Genomic DNA, 23,428 nt, shown 5'->3' on the forward strand with positions numbered 1-23,428 from the left:
CAGACTGAATTTATGTATGTGGTACTTGCCATGTGCCAAGTAATATTCCAAGTGCTGGGAATAGGGCAGTTAATAAGATCAAGGTTTCTGTGCCCATGAAACTTCCATTCATACTAAGTTGATTGTGTTAGGAAATCTGGCAGTTGAATAGTTACATATACCATTGTACTTAGTTACTTTGGTGGTGGGTTAATGTGTTTTAGTTGTTTTTGACTTTTTATTTATAATGGTGAAATTTATATATAAAAGTAGACAAAATGGCATAATGAACTCCCCACGAACAAATCATTCAAATGGTATTTATCGACTCATGGTCAATCTTGTTTTGTCTATGCTTTTACCACTTTGCTCTTTCTTAGATTAGTTTCAAGTAAATTCAAGATACTTTATTTCAAATGGAAATATTTCAGTATGTCTCAAAAAAGAAAGATGCTTAAGAAGGGGTGCTTATATATTAAAATCAAATGTTCTTTTGTTAAAATGACTGCAAAGTATATTTTAATGACAATGGAAAAGAAATGTTTTTAAAGAAGTGTAATCCTGATAATTTGTACCCAGTTAGTAATAAGACTGAACATTAATGTGGAAAATTTGATATACATTTATATATTGAATCAAACAAAACATCAAACTTGGTGCTTTTACTTAAACTAAAATGAAAGTGTTTTTCATAACAGGTATTTATAGTAAATTGGAATTTATAGAAAATGAAGGAATAATTGGTTTTCTAATAAAGCACAATCACCATTTCAGATTTCAAAATTGCAAAAATCATTTGATATGTATCTTGGTCAGATTTCTGTTAGCACATGCAAACTGTGAATAGTCCTTATTCCAGAAATGCAGAGAGCCATGTGGAAGAAATTTTCTTGTCTCTAAGATAATGACAAATGTGAAAGTGTAAAAAAGCATAACACTATACTTAAAAGAAGTAGTTAAGTTTATTTGGGAACCATGTTTTACTGCTTTCTCAGAAATGTCTCCTGGAATTTAATCTTACTCATTCTCCCTTCTTTGCTTGGTCTTTCCCTGCTGTTAAGTTAGATGGTCTGGCTGACATGTCAGCATTAGCAAGACGCTGTTCTCCTTGTGGAACAATCCCCCTTATCTTCAAAGACCTTTCTTTAGGACTCTCCTGTGATTTCCTGCAGGCCTCTGGGAGGTGGCTTCCTTAATCCCAGAGTTCTGGTCTTTGTCTTGCTTTACTGCTCTTAGTTAAAGATTATGAGATAAGTTACCAATAAATAAGCGCTCAGCTTTTTCTCTGTGTGGCTCTTTTGTGAACTGTCCCTGCGCTCTCATAATCCTGTGTGTTTGTGAGAATTAGCTCAGTGTGACTGCCACATTTGGTGGCCGAACAGGGACTGTGTGAAGGTTTGCTTGCTCAAACCCGAGTGAGGGAAAAGGACATCTGCTCTCCCAGGTAGGAACTATGGCCTTTAAGACTAGTAATGGAACGAAGCCTTCTAGGTGTGCGGTACTTAGCTTTCCGCTGTAGGTAACTCTGTCCTTGACAGCTTGCTCATAAGCGTCAGCTTTCTTTTCTGCTTGCCACTGCTGGTTGTAGGTTTCTGATTCAGACTTAACTAAACTTCTTATGGTGATTATACTTGTTGTCCTTGGTTTCCACAAGAAGGTTCTTTGAAAGTGTCTTGATTGGGAACCAGTAGGTCATTGGTTAAAAAATGGTGTAGGTGTTGTTAATATACAGCATCTAAATACTTGGAATTTATGTCATAGTGCAGTTTTTGCCATAGAAGAGTGAGGAATCCCTTCAGTTCAGTTCAGGCAGTTCAGTTGCTCAGTCGTGTCCCACTCTTTGTGACTGCATGCCTGCAGCACGCCAGGCTTCCCTGTCCATCACCAACTCCTGGAGCTCACTCAGACTCATGTCCATGGAGTTGGTGCTGCCATCCAACCATCTCATCTTCTGTCGTCCCCTTCTCCTCCTACCTTCAATCTTTCCTACCTTCAGGGTCTTTTCCAATGAGTCAGTTCTTCACATCAGGTGGCCAAAATATTGGAGCTTCCACTTCAGCATCAGTCCTTCCAATGAATATTCAGGACTGATTTCCTTTAGGATTGACTGGTTTGATCTCCTTGCAGTCCAAGGGACTCTCAAAAGTCTTCAGCCCCACAGATCAAAAACGTCAGTTCTTCGGTGCTCAGCTATCTTTATGGTCCAGCTCTTCCATCCATACATGACTACTGAAAAAACCATAGCTTTGACTAGATGGACCTTTGTTGGCAAAGTAATGTCTGCTTTTTAATATGCTGTCTAGGTTTGTCATAGCTTTTCTTCTGAGGAGCAAGCATCTTTTAATTTCATGGCTGTAGTCATCATCTGCAGTGATCATTTTCCCCCCCATCTATTTGCCATGAAGTAATGGGAACGGATGACATGATCTTAGTTTTTTGAATGTTGAATTTTAAGCCATTTTTTTCACTCTCCTCTTTCACTTTCATCAAGAGGCTCTTTAGTTCCTCTTCGCTTTCTTTTTTTTTTTTCTTCTTTTTTTTTTTTTTCCTCTTCGCTTTCTGCCATAAGGGTAGTGTCATCTGTATATCTGAGATAATTAATAATTTTCCCTGCATTCCAGCTTATGGTTCATCCTGCCCAGCATTTTGCATGATGTATTCTGCATGTAAGTTAAATAAGCAGGGTAACAATATACAGCCTTGACGTACTCCTTTCCCAATTTGTAACCAGTTCGTTGTTCCTTGTCTGGTTCTAGCTGTTGCTTCTGTACCTACGTACAGGAGGCAAGTGAGGTGGTCTCGTGTTCTTGTCTTTAAGAATTTCCCACAGTTTGTTGTGATTCACACAGTCAAAGGCTTTAGAGTAGTCAGTGAAGCAGATGTTTTTCTGGAACTCTCTTGCTTTTTCTATGATCCAGTGGATATTGGCAATTTGATCTCTGGTTCCTCTGCCTTTTCTAAATCCAGCTTAAACATATGGAAGTTTTCGGTTCACGTACTGTTGAAGCCTAACTTGGATAATTTTGAGCATGAGTTTGCTAGCGTGTGAGATGAGTGCAATTGTGCGGTAGTTTGAACATTCTTTGGCATCACCTTTCTTTGGGATTGGAATGAAAACTGACGTTTTCTGGCCCTGTGGCCACTGCTGAGTTTTCGAAATTTATTAGCATATTGAGTGCAGCACTTTAATAGCATCATTGTTTAGGATTTTAAATTGCTCTACTGGGATTCCATCATCTCCACTAGCTTTGTTCGTAATGATGATTCCTAAAGCCCACTTGACTTCGGACTCCAGGATATCTGGCTCTAGGTGAGTGATCACACCATCGTGGTTATATGTTTCATTATGATCTTTTTTGTATAGTTCTTTTGTGTATTTTTGCCACCTCTTCTTAATATTTTCTGTTTCTGTTAGGTCCATATTGTTTCTGTCTTTAATTGTGCCCATCTTTGCATGAAATGTTCCCTTGGTATCTCTAATTTTCTTGAAGAGATCTCTAGTCTTTTCCAGTCTATTGTTTTCCTCTATTTCTTTGCATTGGTCACTTAGGCAGACTTTCTTATCTCTCCTTGCTATTCTTTGGAACTCTGCCCTCAGATGTATATATCTTTCCTTTTCTCCTTTGTCTTTTACTTCTCTTCTTTCTCAGCTGTTTATAAGGCCTCCTCTGACAACCGTTTTGCCTTTTTGCATTTCTTTTTCTCGGGGATAGTTTTTATCACCACCTCCTATACAATATTGCGAACCTCTGTTCATAGTATTGATGAAGTTAAACACATTCCTACAGAAGTTTATGGTCCTTTATCTAAAGATACAGTTGGAATTATTTTAGGCTGATCCAGCGTAACTATGAAAGGTATTCATATTTACCAGGGGTGATTGATTCTGATTACTCAGGCAGTATTCAAATTGCGGCTGTCCCCTTCTCACCATGCAGTTGAGAAAAGGACAACTGTCACAGCTATCACCCTTGCCTTGTCTGTGCCCTCAGCAGAGAAAGAAATTAGGAAAGGAGGCTTTGGATATACGAATGGGGCTTACTCAGTTCAGTTCAGTTCAGTCGCTCAGTCGTGTCAGACTCTTTGCGACCCCATGAATCGCAGCACGCCAGGCCTCCCTGTCCATCACCAACTCCCGGAGTTCACTCAAACTCACGCCCATCGAGTTGGTGGTGCCGTCCAACCATCTCATCCTCTCTCGTCCCGTTCTCCTCCTGCCCCTAATCCCTCCCAGCATCAGGGTCTTTTCCAACGAGTCAACTCTTCGCATGTGGCTTACTAGACTATGCTAATTGACTAACCGCCCCACATAAACTCTAAAAATTTAAGACCTTTCTTTCAAGGGTTTAATAGATCAGGAACTTATATAGCTATTATCACAAAACAAGAATGGCCTTCCATCTGGCCTTTAAAAAGAAAGAGTCCATGGACAGATGTTAGTTGTTGGGGGATTCCAAGAATCATATCAGAGCACCTTTCCAAAAATCTGTACAGATTCAGAACGGCATGTAGCTATTATCTGTCCTTACATCATGAATATTCCTACAGCTTTATGGGGGTGAGGTATATTAAAACAATATCAATTAAAACCACACAAATTTACCCTCAGGGCCACTGCTATTATATACCATTACAAATCATCTGGATTGAACTGCACCCCCACCCCCCCCCCGCCCCAGTCTGGATAGAGCAGTGACCTATGACTAAAGAAGAAATTGGGCATATAGAACAATTGGTTAAAGAATAATTAGATGCAGGACATAGAGAATCTCCCTCAAGCCCGTGGAATACTCCCATCTTTATTATCCCCCCAAAATCAGGAAGATGGCATTTAATTCATGATTTAAGAGCAATTAATGCTCAAATGCAACCAGTGGGTTCATTACAACCAGCTATTCCAAATCCCTCTCTAATTCCAGACAATCACACTAATAATTATAGATCTTAAGATTTGCTTTTTTACCATAACTTTACATTGTGAAGATAAACAGAGATTTGCAGTTTTAGTTCCTAAAATAAATATTCATCGTCCTTTACAATGATATCAGTGTAAATACTTACCTAAGGGTGTGAAGACTAGCCCTACCACATGTCAAAGATTTGTAGATCTAAGTCTGCAACTGTTAGGACAACAATTTCCCAATGCCAATATTTATCATTATATGGATGATATTCTTTTAGCACACTCTTCACCACAAAAATTAGCAGAAATTCTCTCTTCCTTACATATTTGAATTCACAGGGTTTAATAATAGCTCCAGAGAAAATCCAACACATGTCCCCATGGAAATATCTTGGCTTTCACATTTTACAAAAAAACAATTACTCCTTTACAATTTTCCTTCAAGGTTCCTGAACCATTAACACTTCTTTCTTTACATCAATTCTTGGGTCACTTAAATTGGATACAACCTACCTTAGGCATCCCAACATATACAGAGCTTCCTTTCCCTTGTGGCTCAGCTGGTAAAAAGTCCTCCTGCAGTGCAGGAGACCTGGGTTCGATCCCTGAGTTGGGAAGATCCCCTGGAGAAGCGAAAGGCTACCCACTCCAGTATTCTGGCCTAGAGAACTCCATGGACTGTATGGTCCATGGGGTCACAAAGAGTCGGACACAACTGAACAACTTTCACTTTCACTTTCTTTCAATTATTACAGGGAAATGAAGATCCTACCTCACCCTGCTGTTTTTCTCCTCAACGTTATGCTTTATTATTGAGCACTGCTTATGTTAAACATTTTCTTGACAGGTATGTTCCTTCACATCCTTTGTCACTGATTCTTCTTCTATCAAACATACTCCTACAGCAATGTTTGCCCAAATCTTACCTAAAGAGATAAAAAGCATTGAATGGCTACGTTATCCTAATCAACCAAAATACCATTTCTTCCTGCTTACCGGAGAGACTACATCTATTACAGCAAGGACACTTAGGTCTCTGTTGCCTTACTGGCTCAGATCCACAAACAATTTATGTGGGAATATCTAAAGAAAATGTAGAATCATTATATCAAACTAATGAACAATTTCAAATCATCATATCAGATTTTACAGGGGAATTTATTTACAACTTGCTGATGGATAAAAGAATTTCTGTTTTACAATTAGTGCCCTTTTCTTTACATCCTATTATCTCTAGACATCCTGTAACTAACGTGCTTACCTACTGTACAGATGGCAATCAAAATTGAGGAATAGTGACCTGGAAGGAAATATCAGAATGGGTAAAGATCTTTACCAGCCCCCAAACTTCCCCACAACATTCTGAATTAGCTGCTGTCTTGCTTGCATTGCAAACCTTCCAAACTTTACTCTCTTAACAGATTCCTTTTATGTTGTTAATATCGTTCAACAGTTGCCCGATTCTATTTTAAATACTTCAGTCGATAAACCATTACTTTCCGTTTGTTTCTATTCAGACTCTTTTAACTAAACGACAACATCCTTTTTTTCATAGCTCATATTGGAGGACATACACAATTTCCTGGACCTCTTACTTTCGGAGATCAACAAGCTGACTCTTCTCTTCACCTTATAGGATCATTGGTTACCGCTGCCTTTCAGTCACATCAATTCTTCCACCAGGGTGCCAAGGCACTACATAAACAATTTGCTCTAACCTTACTGGAAGCCAAAAAGATTGTTAGTACCTGTCCCACATGTCAGTTTTTAACTCCTTCTCTCCCAGAAGCTGGCATTATAACCCTCGTGGTCTTTCTTCTAATGAGTTATGGCAGATGGATGTTACTCATTATCCTCCATTTAAACCATTTCACTTTGTGCATGTAACTGTGATATTTTTTCAGGCTTTTAATGGGCTACCGCACAACATGGAGAACAAGCACATCATGTGCAAGCTCACCTTGAATGTTTTGCTATTTTAGGACACCCTCAAACCATTAAAACTGATAATGCTGCAGCATATACATCACACAAACTTAGGGATTTCTTTCGTCTATGGGATATTAAACACATCACAGGTATTCCGCACAACCTTACTGGACAATCCATTATTGAATGCGCAAATGGGCTACTGCAATTATTTTTAAATAAACTGAAAGGGAAAGAATTAACCCCTCCTAGGGAATGATTATATATTGCCTTATTCACTCCTAATCACTTGTCAGTTTCCAAAAATTCTTCACAATCGGCTGCTGTTACTAGATATTTTGCTACTCCACATTCACAAGAATGCTCTCTGGTCCTTTTTAAACAACCACCCTCTCCTATTTGGCAAGGACCTGTTCAATTACTAACTTTGGGAAGGGGATTTGCTGCTATTTTGTCTCCATCAGGTCCACTTTGGATCCCTGCCCATTGTGTGAAACTTTATCATGTGTTGGCACCAAAGACTTCAGGATCCATTACTGGAGTTTCATATGTTGACCACCCAGCTGACTCTTCCTGGCTGGCATGCCTCTTCCGAAAAGACTGAGGAATAATCAATCATTCACCAGCCGGTGACATTATGTGGGGTGATATTAAAGTCTTACTTTAAGAGCTGAAATAGCTCTTGCTAATAGTGGCACACCTATTACTCCTGCAAATATGTTGCTTTCCCCTTTAGCCATTATAACTGTTAACTTAGCCCATAAGGTATGGCTGTTTCAGGTTAGTTTTTTATTTCTGTTTTTCACTAGGGTTCCTGCTCATATACTACTTAACAATAACTATACATACTGGGCTCACTTAATGAACCCTGCTCTGTTGTCTGTTGTCACATGGGAAGATCCAGAGCTTCCTATTTCTACCAATGATTCCACCATTGCTGGGGGAGAGTGGCTTTCTCCTTCATCTGTTTTACCTATGCACACCTTGGACCATTAATGGTTCACATCCACCCTTCTGCATAACTAATTGAACGAATGCACAGATATGTGCTTATACCAGCACTCGGTGGCATATGAATAATATGATAAAACCCCCCAAAACGATCTCAAATTGTTACCATTAAACGTTAGACCTTTGTGTTTACTTCTGGTTTCCAAGGAAACTTAGCATCTGCAATGTCTCACCCCAAACCATCAGTCCCATTATGTATTCATGCGTGGATTGATATGCGACTGTTTGATGGATTTAATTGGCCTGTTTGTAGATCTCACAATTTTTCCACACAGCTCCTCCTGATCGATAATTATACAATAGAAAATTGGGGTCCCCAAGGATTATTGGTTCAAGACAGTAACAAAACTTGACATGGTCAGATTTGGAATTGGTCTTTTCTCTTTCTCTATAATAAATCTGATCCTTTATGGAATCCCGGATTTACTGGAGTTGTACCCCGTTTAAAATTTGCACCATTACAATACTCTCCTACTAAGATCCTCATGTGGTGTCATCTTGCGCTTGCTTTTTCTCATGGGTTTTGCAACGGAGCCCTGGAATCTTTAACAGTTATCATTTTGTTTGGAACTTTACAGACATGAATGCCCATGTTAATATCTGCACTACCAGACCATACATCTTTGCCCTTGCTTATAATTTTACCCTTTCTATTAAATTGACCCTGGTGTGGTGGTTCTCATCTAGCTCAAATTGCTCAAACTATCCAGTCTAGTTTGGGATAAAAAGCGTTTTTTAGGTGCTCTAATAGTTTCCATCATAGCTGTTGCCATGGCAGTGCTATTGCAGCAGCTGCCGCCACTGCCCTTTCTGCTTCCTTAAAAACTGCTGACAAGTACTTACTCTTATGACTCATATAACTTCTGACTTTACTGAACAGTGGAAATTGATCACATGATTTTATCTTGACTTGTAGCTTTGGAAGCTGCAGTTTTATGGCTTGGTGAAAATCAGCATGTTCTTTGAACTTGATCACAGTTAGACTGTGATAGCATGTTTTCTCATGTTCAGAACATTGATTGCTTTATTTTCTTGACTCACCTGCACTGAGGCGATGCTAACGCTGTTCTTCTGACAAGATCAAAGAAACACTCATTAAAACAAGAAGAGGGGATTTGTGGGAACCATGTTTTACTGCTTTCTCAGAAATGTCTCTTGGAATTTAATATTACTCCTTCTCTCTTCCTTGCTTGGTCTTTCTCCTGCTCTTGTGTTAACCTGTCTAGCTGACATGTCAGCATTACCAAGACACTGTTCTGCGTGCAGAACAATCCCCCTTATCTTCAAAGGCCTTTCTTTGGGACTCTCATGTGACTTCCTCTAGACCTCCAGGAGGTAGCTTCCTTAATCTCAGAGTTCTGGTCCTTGTCTTGCTTTACTGCTCTTAAGGATTACCAATAAATAAGCGCTCAGCTTTTTCTCCCTATGGCTCTCATAATCCTGTGTGTTTGTGAGAATTACTCAGTGCGGCACCACCAGAGGGATGGTATAATGTATATATTTGTACACTTTCTCAAAACATAAAGGAAATGGCAGTTTCATCTTCATTGCTATATACAAGAACTATCATTAGCAGATTTTTTCTTTTGCTCATTAACAACTTTGGATTGATTATTTTCATTTATTATTTGGTAGGAACAAATGGGTATTGTGTAATTGAATTTTATGGTTTCCCGCAATTGGAGAAATCAGTGATTTTAATTTTATGTGCAACAAATTTTGAATTAGAAGATGCTGTAAATTTTGGCTTAGTGACAGTTTTTTTTAAGAAGCTCAGTATTTGCTTAGATTTAATTGAAATCTCTGTGAAAGATAGTGTTAAGAAGAAAAAAATCACTAGATTCATTTGTGTACTATATTTTATGTGATCATGCAGAATATATATTAGAATTTAATATGTTACATACTAAAGGAAACCACCCTATATCCCCATGGGAAAAAATTACATAGGTCAGTTTAACTCTCAGATGGATATGAACTGTTTTTTTGTGGCACATTAACAAATTTCCTACTCTTTGGGAAATTTGGCATGGATGTAGTTATTTAATAACTACTAAAATAGTTTTATATATTTAAATAGCTATCTTATAGCTATTTAATAGCTACTGAATAGTTGTAGTTATTAATGCTAAGAAGCAATTTAAGAAAATAGCCACTTTGAGGAATTTAGTGTTTCACTTAGACTTGCAAAAAGGGTAATCAAAATAGCAAACAATTTTTGAGTACTTGGTGTGTCTTGCTGCCCTAAGTGTTTTACAGTTTGGTTTTTCTTTAGTCCTCACAACCTCATGATGTAGTTACTAGTATTGGTATCATTGTTCAGATAATGAAACTGAGACTTAAATAGTAAAATTACCACTCCCGAATGTTAGGCATTATTAGTTTTTCATTTTGTCAAATTAGTGATCATATCTTATACTTGGGTAGCTTGCCAATTTCTTTCACACAGGCCTCACCTGATATTGATAGACAGCGTGAGTGCTCAAGACCAGATCATGTAGAGATGCGTGTTCTGCAGCTCTCTGGTTCTTCTTGGTGATAGTCATTTTCATTTTACAGCAGCTTCTAGTCTAAGACAGGTGTTATGCTCCCTCTATTCAGTTTTCCAACTCCCACTAAGAATCTGTTCAGCTAAACTTTAAAACATTAACATATTACTTTGAGAATTAGTTCAGCTTTTATATCAAGTTTTATATTGCTTCCAAACTTATGTCACAGGCTCTTCTCTTAAGTGCTGTTTTAGAAATAGCAAGATGTATCTTCTAGATCTTTCTAGCTCAGTATTATCTCCTTATTTGCTGTTGGTTATGTGTAAAAATTTTTTATTTTTTCTGGATAATAAACTTCAGACACAGTAAACAAAAAATGTGTGCTATCTTAAATGGTTTTACTTCTAAAATACCTGGACAATTAGGGATTAGAGCTACTATTACATTTTCCCTTTCATAGTTTATTTTTTATTAATAATATTATATTTTTTCTTTTACTTATGATTGGATTTTTGCATTGCTGCATGTTACTTTTAAACACCTGGCTTTCTCATTGAACAGTTTCATTTCCTTTAATTCATGTGAAGACCTTACTATTAGTTATTCATGTTATTTCATTAATGCGTTTTTGTTTGTTTATACATTTACTCTATTTGATTAAGGATAACTCCTATGCTTTTTAAAAAACCTTTCCAAAACCAAATAGAGAAGTTAGTGATTTTTATATATTTCTTTTTGTCTGTTTTAGGATGGCTACCGTAGAGTAGTTAATGTTGTGCCAAAGAAACCACCACTGCTAGACAGACCTGGTGAAGGAAGCTACAATAGATATTACAGTCATGTTGATTACCGAGACTATGACGAGGGCCGCAGTTTTTCTCATGATCGAAGAAGTGGTCCACCTCACAGAGGAGTATGTAAATTTCCCCCATGTACTAATTGTTGTTTTTTATAAACTTAAGAATCATGTGATTTTTGGAATTTATGTGACTGGCCTTGAAGGCAGTTGAATAAACACTTCCTGCTTGATGCTCTGTTGAATTGCCTGCTGGAGCAGTCAAATGGGAACTGGTAGTCAAAAATCTTGGGGTGCTGGACAAAGTGGGTAAGCGCTCTGGATTGCTCTGTCTTAGGTTTAATGATATTGATTCCAACTCGCCTGCTTTTTTATCCCCTCAGTTGGCGAGGGTTTGTAGAACCAGATAAAGGTAATCTTACCTATTGCTTTTGTATTCAGTAAGAATCCGCCTGCAGTGCGGGAGACCTGGGATCAATTCCTGGGTTGGGACGATCCCCTGGAGAAGGGAAAGGCTACCCACTCCAGTATTCTGGCCTGGAGAATTCCATGGAATGTATAGTCCATGGGGTCACAAAGAGTCTGCTTTCAACAACTGAGCGACTTTCACTTTCACTTTCAAATGATAAGCAGGTAGTTATCTTCTGTTACTGAATGTGCCCAGTTAAAATTATGTTATTTTCATCATGATGAAATGCTGTGGGTGAGGTTGGGTTAAGGTTGTTGAGACTCAGTCTCATTTTGTTATAGTTATTATTAAAGTCTGCTTCTTAACTCGGATTAGAAAGCTCTCCAAACATTGCCTTTCCTATAATAAGCATTTTTTAAATGTTAGCTACTATTGCTATTATTATGTTTTTTTCTTAATCATCTTTAATAATTTAGAAACATATTTAATGTTGCAGTAATCTGTTATTGGACTTGATTAAACTAATTCCTTGATGCACTTTCTTGACATAACTTGCATGTTTACATCATTCTTCTGCCAAACCATTTTCCTACATTTTCTCCTTTTTCCCCTTTCCTACCATTTAATATCATAATTAATGACATATTCAGTCATTGCTTACAATAAAATTTGACCTCACAGTAGCCTTTGGAATTAGTTTCCATACTTTATGCCTGAGGAAATGGAGGGAAGGTGATTTACCAGGATTAATACGTGGGAGTCCAGTTCTCTTACTGCTACATTACATGATCCTTGACAACTTTAAAGTGACAGTGAGACTATTCAGTGTTCTCTTGTGTTTCTTTTTAAGTTTTGACATTTTGTTCCTTACGTCTCAGTAGAATTGATTTTTATTTTGTTCACTTTTAAATATCATGCTTTTCCTTTAGGAGGAAGGGTTCAATATTGAAAAGTAAACATTATGCATTATCTCTATTTTAGAAATACTAAATTTTGCAACCAGAGTCATTCTTTCAGATAGTCTGAAGGAGAAACAGTTTAGCCTTTGGATAAACAGTTGTTACCTTATGAAAACCCTGTGGCTGTTTAGTGAAACATAATAGTGCCTTGATAATATTTTTTTACTGTTATTGTTACAAATTGAATTGTTCATTCTTTACACATTTTCTCATGTAATATTCTTCAAACAAATAAATCCACTTGAGATCCTTAGGATTCTCATGACACTAATTCTTACCTAGACTTCAGTTAATTTAAAGCAAACTACTTACTAGATCCAATGTGATATTATAGCTGTTGACTTTTTTCTTTAGTTTAATGTTAGGAAGAAAAATGATGAATACATTTTACTTCTGTAAGTATGGTATGTGATGCTAAAGAGGAAAATGAAGATAATCTTTATTTTAGCTGAATCATTGTTTCTGATTGTAGGTCATGCACAAGTTACAGTTGTCCATTGGTAACAGGGGATTGGTTCCAGGACCCCCAGTATACCAAAACCCAGGGATGCTCAAATCTCATATATAAAAAGGCATAGTATTTGCATATAACCTATGCACATCCTCCATATGTTTTAAATCATCTCTAGATTATTTGTGATACTTAATACAACATTGTGCTATGTAAGTAGTTGCTTGCATGTGGCAAATTCAAGCTTTGCTTTTTGAAACTTTCTGAATTCCACCCTTTCCCCATATTTTAAAATGTGATTGGTTGAATCCTCTAATGTGGAACCTGTGGATATGGAGGACTGATGTCCCTTGTCGTATGTATAATTTTAAAGTAATGGAGCGTGGATTACTATGTGGTTTCATTATATGTACCTCTTCCAACTTGTTTGTTTCAGAGGACAAAGTGTGCTACTTTTTAAAATTTTAAGCTTAGCTTAATTTTAAACAAGATTTTAAACATCTTGGCCTAATATAGTTTATCTAATATAGTGTTGATTTCTTATTACATTGTTTCCAATTGTAATTTTTAATGGGAGGTAGGATGAGAAAAGGAAACCAACAAGAGAAATGGGAAAGTGACGGTTTCTTCATTAGGCTTGAAGATGAAAATTGCTGAGCAAACTTGACAGTGGAAGAAAATAAAATGAAAGATTGAGAAATGTGTGTTTGAATTTAATTTAAATTGAACCTTTGTTGTTGAACAGACTTTCTGTATTGTGAATGATGGCATGTGTTTTTGGCAATAAAGTTGTTTGGGCCCACTGAAGAAATATTTTTAAGTATTTTAATAGAGATAAATAAGTACCATAGGTTCTCAGTCTACCAAATTAGTTGTTTGAAATAGATGACTTGTTGTATCTTGTTTTCTTTTTCATGCCTTTGAAGCTCAGATAAACTTAGAAAGGTATTTTTTCCCTCATATTATTTTGGTCTTGAGACTAGTTTCCAGTAATGCTGTTAGATACAAATAGATACTCTATTTGACCAAAATAATGTAAATGAATATTTAAGTAACATTTTTCTCTTACAGGATGAATCTGGCTATAGGTGGACAAGAGATGATCATTCTGCAAGCCGACAGCCTGAATACAGGTAAAGAGATAAAAATAATAATATAATTACTTTGATGTTTGCCTCATTGAAATGTCTCCTGTTGAAATCTCACCTTAAGGCACATAGGTGAAATATTAAATAGGATTTAAAATTTCAGAAGCAGATAGTATTATAATCTTTTTGTGACTGTGTAATATAATATTAATGGCACTAGTAAGCTAGCATTCTTATCTCTTGGCATTTCATAATAGGTAATAAAAATATTTAAACTATTATTTATTCTTTTCTGATTATTAAATTGTTCTTAATGAGTCATGTGGATTATGTTATCTATTTACTTAATTAGAAAGTAAGGCGTTTTTGTCCCAGAAGTATCCTTCTTGAAAATATTTGAGTCATTACAAATTATCTTCTATTATAAAGCATCTCTTAGTTGCTTTATTTTGATCAATTAAGTTCTGTTGGGAAAACACAGTTTGGAAGGACCTCGATCATTGTTAGCTTTGGTTACTTATAGAGACATTTGATAGAATAGTTAGAAAAAAAAGACAGATAGATTTAACTGGGTTGATAGTTGCTTTCTTGTATAACTTGACTCTGATAGTGTTGGAGGTTGTAAAGGATCCTTTTAAAGATTTTTTATAGCCTGTCGGAGAAGAATCACAAACCCATGGAGAATGGCAAGGAGTAACTGCCACAACTTCACAGGTGCCAGAAGTAGACAGCTGGATTCTGTGGGCGGTTATTACAGCCCAGTAGTCAGCAGAAGCCTCAGCATGGCGCTGTTGGATCCCTGCCCCCAAGTCCCACAGGTGACAGGATGGGCGGAGCTGGTGGCTCTGCACAGAGTGGGATGCTCTGTGACTGAGACCCCCAGAGTTAAGCTCGATACCTTTTGTTGCAGTCAGGAAGCAAGCCAGTCCTTTCCTGGGCAGTAAGCAGTCACATGGTAGATAAACTGTGGTCAGCTTGACCTGTTGACCAGTTGACCCGTTACAAAAACTCCTCTATCAGTGGATGGTTAGGCCTTTCAGTTTGATACCTATGGTAGGGTTGCACAAGGATATTCAGAGTTCATGGCAGACTGCTTCTCTCAAAAGAAGCAACAGAGATAATAGATGTTGAAAAATACTTTGATAAAATTTAACACTTAGTATATAACTTCAGCCAGGAAGAGAAGAAAATTTCCTGTGTCTAATAAACAGGCATTTGCTATACTGAATGGTAAAGTTAGAAGCGTTTGCCTTAAAACCAGAGCAAAGCAATAATGCCTGTTCTGACTGCATCTATTCATTATGGTAATAATGGTTTCAGCCCTTCTGCTGAGACAAGGAAAATAAAGGTTAAGGTTTACAATTGAAAGAAACATAATTTATTTACAGATTATATAATTATCCATGCAGAAGATCCAAGAGTCTATAAACAATTAGAATTATTGGCAAATTAGCAAAGTTCAATATAATAAAATCAAGTATGAGCAGAATAAATTAGACAACGTAATTTAAAAACACTATAGCATAAAAACTATTAAGGAGTAATAAAAATGAAATTTAATGAAAGTGTGAGACTTAGTTGGATGAAATTACAACTCATTTCTAAAGAACATTTTTAAGGTCCTGAATAAAAGGAGCAGTGCAACATCATTGGATGGGAAGAGACAAACATCAGAAATGTATCAGTTCTCTTCAAATTCAGGTGTGAATATGTAGTTCCAGTCTAAATTCCAGGTTTTTGTTTTTATTTGTTTGTTTGCATAGGAGTTGGTAAACTGATTCTAACATTAACAGGAAGAGGCCAAATAACGAAAATAGTATTGAAAAGATTTGAAGACTCAGATCATGTATCAGAACAAAGCTGTAGTAATGTGAACATGAAACAGAGTAGGGAGTCTGGAAGCAAACCTAGATATGTCTAGGAGTTTAGGGTATAGCAATAGTAGTATTACAAATCGAATGCAGGAAGAATGAACTTTTTAATAAATAGTACTGGGAAAATTGCTCTCCATTCAGGAGAGAAAAACATAAAATTGGAATCCTGGCATGTGAACATAAATAATCTGATGTAATAAAGACCTAAATGTAAAAAAAAAAATTAAAAAAAAATACAAGTTTTGATTAGATTAGCTAATGGTTTATAATCGTTTATTTCTCCCCAAAGAACCAGCTCTTGGATTATTTTACTGTGCACTATGGTGCTATGCTTAGTTGCTCAGTCATGTCCTACTCTTTGTGACCCCGTGGACTGTGGACCACCAGACTCCTCTGACCATGGGATTTCCCAGGCAAGAATACTGGAGTGGGTTGCCATTTCCATCTCTAGGAGATCTTCCCAGTCCAGGAATCTAACCTGGATCTCCTGCATGGCAGGCATATTCTTTACCACCTGAGCTATTTCTGTCTTCTTTCTTTTTTGCTTTTTTTTTTTTTAAGCATTTTCCCCCCTGTACCTGTGGATAATTTTACATAAATGAAATAAAATTGTATATGTGACTCCTCAGTCTTCATAGCAGTGTTAGTAGCTTGGTATATGTTCTGTTGCTGCTGCTGCTGGTAAGTCGCTTCAGTCGTGTCCGACTCTGTGCGACCCCATAGACAGCAGCCCACCAGGCTCCGCCGTCCCTGGGATTCTCCAGGCAAGAACACTGGAGTGGGTTGCCATTTCCTTCTCCCGTGCATGAAAGTGAAAAGTGAAAGTGAAGTCGCTCAGTCATGTCTAACTCTTAGTAACCCCATGGACTGCAGCCTACCAGGCTCCTCCATCCATGGGATTTTCCAGGCAAGAGTACTGGAGTGGGGTGCCATTGCCTTCTCCAATATGTTGTTAGGTTGGTGCAAATATAATTGCAGTTTTGTACTGTGAATTTTAAGTCATTATAACTAGGCTCAAATACATCTTTGTTAATGAAAATAGAAACCATTACAATCAACACATTATTGTCAATGAGAAATAAGTTTATTTATTCCTGTAGCATAAAAATCCATACTTTGGGATTCAGCAGACTCTTGGAAAGCATTTTCTGCCTCCTGATGGTTGTGGAAGTGTTTTCCCTGCAAAAAGTTGTGGAGATGCTTGAAGAAGTGGTACTTGGTTGGTGAGAGATCAGGAGAATGTGGCAGATGAGGCAAACAAAGTCTCATAGCCCAATTTGTTCAACTTTTGAAGCGTTGGTTGTGTGATGTGTGGTCAGGTGTTGTGGAGAAGAATTGGGCCCTTACTGTTGACCAGTGCTGGCTGCAGTTTTCAATGCATCTCATTGATTTGCTGAGCATACTTCTCAGATACAATGGTTTCACCAGGATTCAGAAAGCTGTGGCGGATCAGATGGGCAGCAGACCACCAAACAGTGATGATGACCTTTTTGGGTGCAAGTTTGGCTTTGGGAAGTGCTTTGGAGCTTCTTGTTGGTCCAGTCACTGAGCTGGTCATCACTGGTTGTCGTATACAATCGCTTTTTATCACATGTCCCGATCCCAAAATGGTTCGTTGTTGTTGTGTAGAATAAGAGAAGAGGATACTTCAAAACTCTTTTTTTTTTGGTCAGCTCACAAGGTACCCACTTACCTACCTTTTTCACTGTTCCAATTTGCTTTGATGACCATATGCTTCCAATGCCAAATGACCATAGAATGGCTGACACTGAATTCTTGGACAACATCTTGTGTAGTTTTAGAGGATCAGCTTTGATGATCCTCTTAGTTGGTCCTTGTCGACTTCTGATGGCCGGCCACTGCACTAGTTATCTTCAAGGCTCTCATCTCATTTGCAAAATTTCTTAAATCATCCTGGCCAGATGTGTTGTTAATGTTGTGAGTTGTCTCTGCTTTCTGACCAATTCTGAACTCAAGTAAGAAAATCTTTTGTGTCTTCTGCAGGCACCCGTGAGGTAGTAACAGTCTAACTCATTAGCTTGTAAACAGGGTAAAAATCTGATCTCAGACCTGAAACTAGCACCCTCGATATTTTGCTTACATTCCGGTACATAGTAGATCTTCTGACCCTGTCAGTCTTTCTTCTTATACAGCTCAGCACTTCCTTTTGCAGATTGACATCATTCCTGGGCTTCCTTGCTTTCACACCATCTTCCACAGGTCTGTTACTGGCAGTGGAACAATCTGTTTTATATGTTTCGTATTGTAACACATTATGTACTTTATAAATTCACTGCATGTGTGTATATATATGTGTGTGTGTGTATATATGGTAGTTCTTATTCAAGTATGTTTTATTAATGGGAGTGTGGAGTCACTGGAAACAGTCAACAGAGGAAAAGAAAATGTATCAAATTTTCTGTCATCCTCATACAATAAGACCCCAATCCCTGCCCATGCTCTGAAAGTTACCACTTTCTTATTTAATAGAGCCACATACCTGATAATTTGTCTACATTTCAAGTTTATCGTTACCTACCACTCTTGGTTCTGTTTTTACCCAGTGATTATCTATTTGTACAAAACACATTTGTTTGTGAAATTCAAAATATGTTAGGATTTATTTCACTTTATATTTAAGGAACATGTTATACTTTATCAAGAGTTATTGATTTAGACAGAATGAGGTTTTTTTAAAGTAATTTTTTCCCCTGTAGAATAAACCTTAGAATAAAGTATTAAATAATACTGAAAAATATGGAACAAGAGTGTCACCAAGTGGCCAGTATACTTTATTTTTAAACACTGTTTTTCCCCCCTGTATTCACATATGGAAAATCTTGATTTAGTACTTCAATATTTCATACTGCATACTGATGTTTTTAAAAAGAGTAAGTTTAATTTTTATTTTTATTATAGCTTTTTAATCTTAGGTGATAATCTCTTTGGCAGAGAAAAATACTGTATAATACCTTTTTTGGTTTTGTTCAGGGGCACAATTGTTTATTGAGTGTTTGCTATGTGTAGACCACTGTGCTTCTATCACTTGCTTACAGTCTGCTTAGTGAAATAGATGCACAAGTGTAGTATAATACACGCTCAAGTTTCATCAAATGTTAAACACAAAGAAGCACTTACCCTGTACTGAGATTTTATTAAAAGTTTCCTGTAGGAGCAGATCATTTGAATAGAACCTGAAGGAAAAATAAAGTTAACCAGAAAAAGAGTAATGGGTACCATATCTTACAAAGCTGTGTAAAAGCATGATGTGGAAAAAAAAAAAAAAAAGCATGATGTGTAGAGCTATTAACAGGTGATTATGTAAGAGCTGGGCAACTATGGATTAAACTATAACTAAGAAGTCTGGGTTTTATTATATTAACTGTGATAAACTTGAAAATTTTTAGCCTCGTAGAAAGAGAGGGGCTATGGTAACTCAGATTGTGGTTGGTCTTCAGTGTAGGGGATTACTTTTAAAAATGGCACTAGAGATAAAATAAGAAGCCATGAATATCTGAATTGGAAAAGGTGAATTGGGATGGAGGAAAAGGGTTAAATTTGATAAATGCTGAAAAATTAGCAAAATGTGGTTGTTGGATATGATAAGAAAGGAGAGGGAAATGCCTGGATTTTTCATTTTGTTTACTGTGTGTATAACAATGTCATTATCTGAGATTAGCAGTACAGAAGCAGTGGTTTCAAGGGAGGAGCTACATTCAGAATTGAGGTTGTCCAACAAGAAGGTATATTTAGACAAGAGCAATGGACTAAGGTCAGAACCCCTAAAACACTTTTATGGAAGTGATGGAAGATAAAGGTTTTTAAACAGCATTAAGGGTCACCAATGTCTCTTGCAGTTGAGTGTTTCAGTGATAAAAAGATAAAATATCTCCTGGTTTGGCAGTGTTAGGATGAATGACATGTGAAGGGGATAGATTCAACCTGGGTGGATAACTTTAAAAGAAAAATAATTGGGATAGAAAATAGGCAGTGTTGTTAACTGGAGACGGGCACTGGCTAAATGGAGATCACCTAAAACATTTTTAGCTTATCAGTAACGAGCATACTTACAGATTGAAGAGAAAAGAGAGGCTGAGGGTATAAGAAAGAAAAGGGCTAACTGATGAAGTAGTTAAATGAGGACAAGGATGAAGACTGTTGACAGAAGGGCTAACTTTTAATGGTTGGGAGGAGATGTAATCATATGCCAAGAAAGGAAGGACAGAATTAGGGACAGGCAGATGAAGACATATTATGGGAGAGGAATCTGGGCTGGCAGTTGAGGGAGGTAGTTCATGTCTGGTGATTGCTATATTTTTCAGTGTGGGAGGTAACTCATTGAGAGTAAAAGATTTGGTACTAGTTTAAAGGACTTGGGAAGAATTATCAAGATACAGAATACTTGCTGACATGAATGAGAGATTGAGCTCACTAATGATAAGTAAAAACTTTATTAGTGCGGTTGAAGGCACAGTAAAATCAGACTGTACCTGTAGGGGATCAATCTGTAGGCTCTTATAATTTCTCTCTAGGATATGGCAGCTGAGCTATATCAATGAGGAAATCACAAATACTGGAATTAATGCAGGCTTTGTCTTGGCTTATATGTTGTATCAGAATTGCCAGGAAGGAAAGTTAGTAGTTTTCATAGAGGATTTCAAATACTGTAATTTAGGCTGGAAGCACAATGAGAATGGGGTTCATGGGTTGCTAGATAATATAGGAGACTCACAGGTTTCTGTAAAGTGGAGGTGGAGTTATTGTAGGAGTGAGAAAACTGAAGGATAAGACATTGTTATAAGAAGGCAGTATTAGATTCTGATGAAGAGCACCTCTGGGTAATAAGTGGCAAGGTTTTGGATTTAGGGGAGTGGCTAAGTATTGTGGTGAGGTAAGAGGTACCTGGCCAGGAAATTGCTCCCAAGCTGCACAGATGATCCTCTGAATTCTGAAAGTCACTCACGATGTGGATAGGTTATGTTACAGTGCAGACTGTGTCATTGAGTGCAGGCTTTAGGAAACGTGGGAGCATTCCTAAAGGTTGAAAATACAGACAGTGTGGGGTTATGGTGGTATGCATGAATTTAAATAAGAAGTTTGTCCGTCTCTTTCTGTCTTTTCTTGGAGGATGGAGGATTTAGAACATAATCCTGTGCCCCATGTACCTCAGGACTCTGAGGTAAAGTCACCAGTGTGCACTTATTACTCAGCAGATTGAGGGGAGCTAGTATTTGTGTTCCACTTCCAGGTTTCAGGTTAAAGAAGTTGAAGGGATCGGTTTATGAAGAGGCTGATATGAAAACATTTACACGATTGACACAGATTTCTTTATTTTGTTACAAGAGTGTATACAAATACAGCTATTAGACATAAAAGATACTTGTAATACTTACAGGTGAGTAGTTAACATGTTTATCTGTAGTAATAATGTCCATGTCTACTAATGGCTATAACTCATGTGCTTACAGTGACCAGTTAGGGAATATAAACAAATGCTGAGGGTCAGATTGGATCAGCTGCTACCTGGTATCAGCTGATCCTTGCTGTGTAGGAATCTATTTACTTCTGACCTCGAAAGAACTCAGAAATCCAGATTTTTAAACAATGTTTAATTTCTTGATTTTTCAGTGTTCACAATTAATTAAAATGAAGATTTGCAATCTTTAAAGTAGGACATTAACCTGGGACTCTGAAATGAAGAACATGTGATAGCAGCTGTCCCATAATGGTGTTTCTCAATCCTGGCTGTACTCTGAATTAGGTGTCAAGCTTAAGAAAGAGTACTCTGTAATTCCTGGTCCTCACTCTCGGAGATATGATGTAATAATTGGTGGGTGGACCCTCAATATTAATATTTTTTAAAAGCTCTTCAGATGTTCTGATGTGAAGCTAGACTTGAGAACTATTGATCTAATAGGTAGTATAGTGTGACAGCAGCCTGGAAACCACAGGATCATGCTCACAGTGTTAACTTCTTGGTACCTTCTCTCATTTGTGGTAACTTCATCTTGAATCTTTATTCTTTTTTTAAAATTTTCATTTATATGTTTTTGGCTGCAGTGGGTCTTTATTGCTGTGTGCGGGATTTCTTTAGTTGTGACGAGCAGGGGCTACTTTTTGTTGCAGTGCATGGGTGTGGTTTTCTGATTGTGGTAGATTGTCTTGTTGTGGAAGCTTCCCTCATGGCTCAGATGGTAAAGAATCTGTTTGCAATGCAAGAAACCCAGGTTCGATCCCTGTGTCGGGAAGATCCCTTGGAGGAGGGCATGGCAACCCACTCCAGTACTCTTGCTTGGAGAATCCCATGGACAGAGGGGCCGGGTAGGATACAGCCCATAGGGCTGCACAGAGTCTGACATGACTTAAGCCACTTAGCCCAGCATAGCACTTTTGTTGCAGAGCGCTTGCACGGTAAGTGTGGTGCGCAGGCTTAGTTGCTCTATGGCATGTGGGGTCTTCCTGTACTAGGAATCGAACCCATGTCCCCTGCATTGGCAAGTGAATTCTGAGCTACAGGACCCCCAGGGAAGTCCCTTGAACCTTTGTTCTTGATGGCAGTTATTCCCTTTGCCCATGTTTCTAAAACTTGTGTTGGTAAGAATTGCTTAGAAGCTCATTAAAAATGAAGTTTGCCAGGCTTTATCTCAAGAGATTCTGATTGAGTAAGTGGAACCTTGGAATTTGATTGTAATGCAGAGTTTGAGAAACTCTGGCCTGTACTGTGTTCGCTGCTGATGGCAAACAGATCTGTGTCTCTGGCTTTGGCTTCTCTTCTGAGCTCTACACTTTTACATCCACCTGCCTATTAGACATGTTTTTCATGTGGAAAACTTTTCATTGAAAACTTTTCATTTCATCATTCTTCAAAGACTTCTACCTGTTCGTCACACACTTAGGCACATAGGTGGACTACTTTTCCTAGCCTTCCTACTAGCTAGGTGCGGCCTTGTGACTGTCTCCAGTATAATGTGAGTAGGAGTTCTGTTCCTACACATATTCTTTCACACACATTTACCTTTTCCCGTGTTGCAGGGTGGGCCCTGGAAGGCAGTGGTAGCAAGCACGTGACTCGGAAGCCACAAGTTGAAATAGCAGTGTGGTCAGCCGGGGTTCTTGGAGCAGAATTTCTCACCTTGGAATGCCTCCCCTAGACAGATTGATGGTGGTTAGACAGACTTTTTTGTGTGTAATGAATCAACATTACATTTTTGGGTATTTTTGTTACATCAAGTTAGACACATTTTTTCCATAGTAACATGAAGTTAAGTCGCTCAGTTGTGTCTGACTCTACGACCCCGTGGACTCTAGCCCACCAGGCACCTCCATCCATGGGCTTCTCCAGCCAAGAATACTGGAGTGGGTTGCCATTTCCTCCTCCATTAGTAACATTAGGTACTGTTTTAGATATTAGAGATCAAATTATGACTAAAACAGAAAAAAAAAATCTATATTCTAACTGGGAGATCTCTGTCCATATCTCATGCTTCAAATACTTTTTAGCTGTAAAAATATGGTTTTGTGGAGGGAACTCTAGACTGGG

General features: G+C 37.7%; 1 protein-coding gene across 8 annotated transcripts in view; it reads left to right on the forward strand.

Annotated features, from left to right (window-relative positions):
* Window positions 1-23,428, forward strand: part of PPHLN1 (periphilin 1) — a 145,259-nt gene that overhangs the window by 24,748 nt on the left and 97,083 nt on the right. For 5 of the 8 annotated variants that reach the window (XM_043446357.1, XM_043446359.1, XM_043446355.1 and 2 more), the window contains 2 exons: window positions 11,060-11,224; window positions 13,998-14,059. In XM_043446357.1, coding sequence (XP_043302292.1) covers window positions 11,060-11,224; window positions 13,998-14,059 — 227 coding nt within the window. The remainder of the gene's footprint in view (window positions 1-11,059; window positions 11,225-13,997; window positions 14,060-23,428) is intronic. The other 3 variants (XM_043446361.1, XM_043446363.1, XM_043446360.1) reach the window with 1 other exon arrangement.

The sequence above is a fragment of the Cervus canadensis genome, chromosome 25 (genome assembly GCF_019320065.1).
Source record: "Cervus canadensis isolate Bull #8, Minnesota chromosome 25, ASM1932006v1, whole genome shotgun sequence".
NCBI lineage: Eukaryota > Metazoa > Chordata > Mammalia > Artiodactyla > Cervidae > Cervus > Cervus canadensis.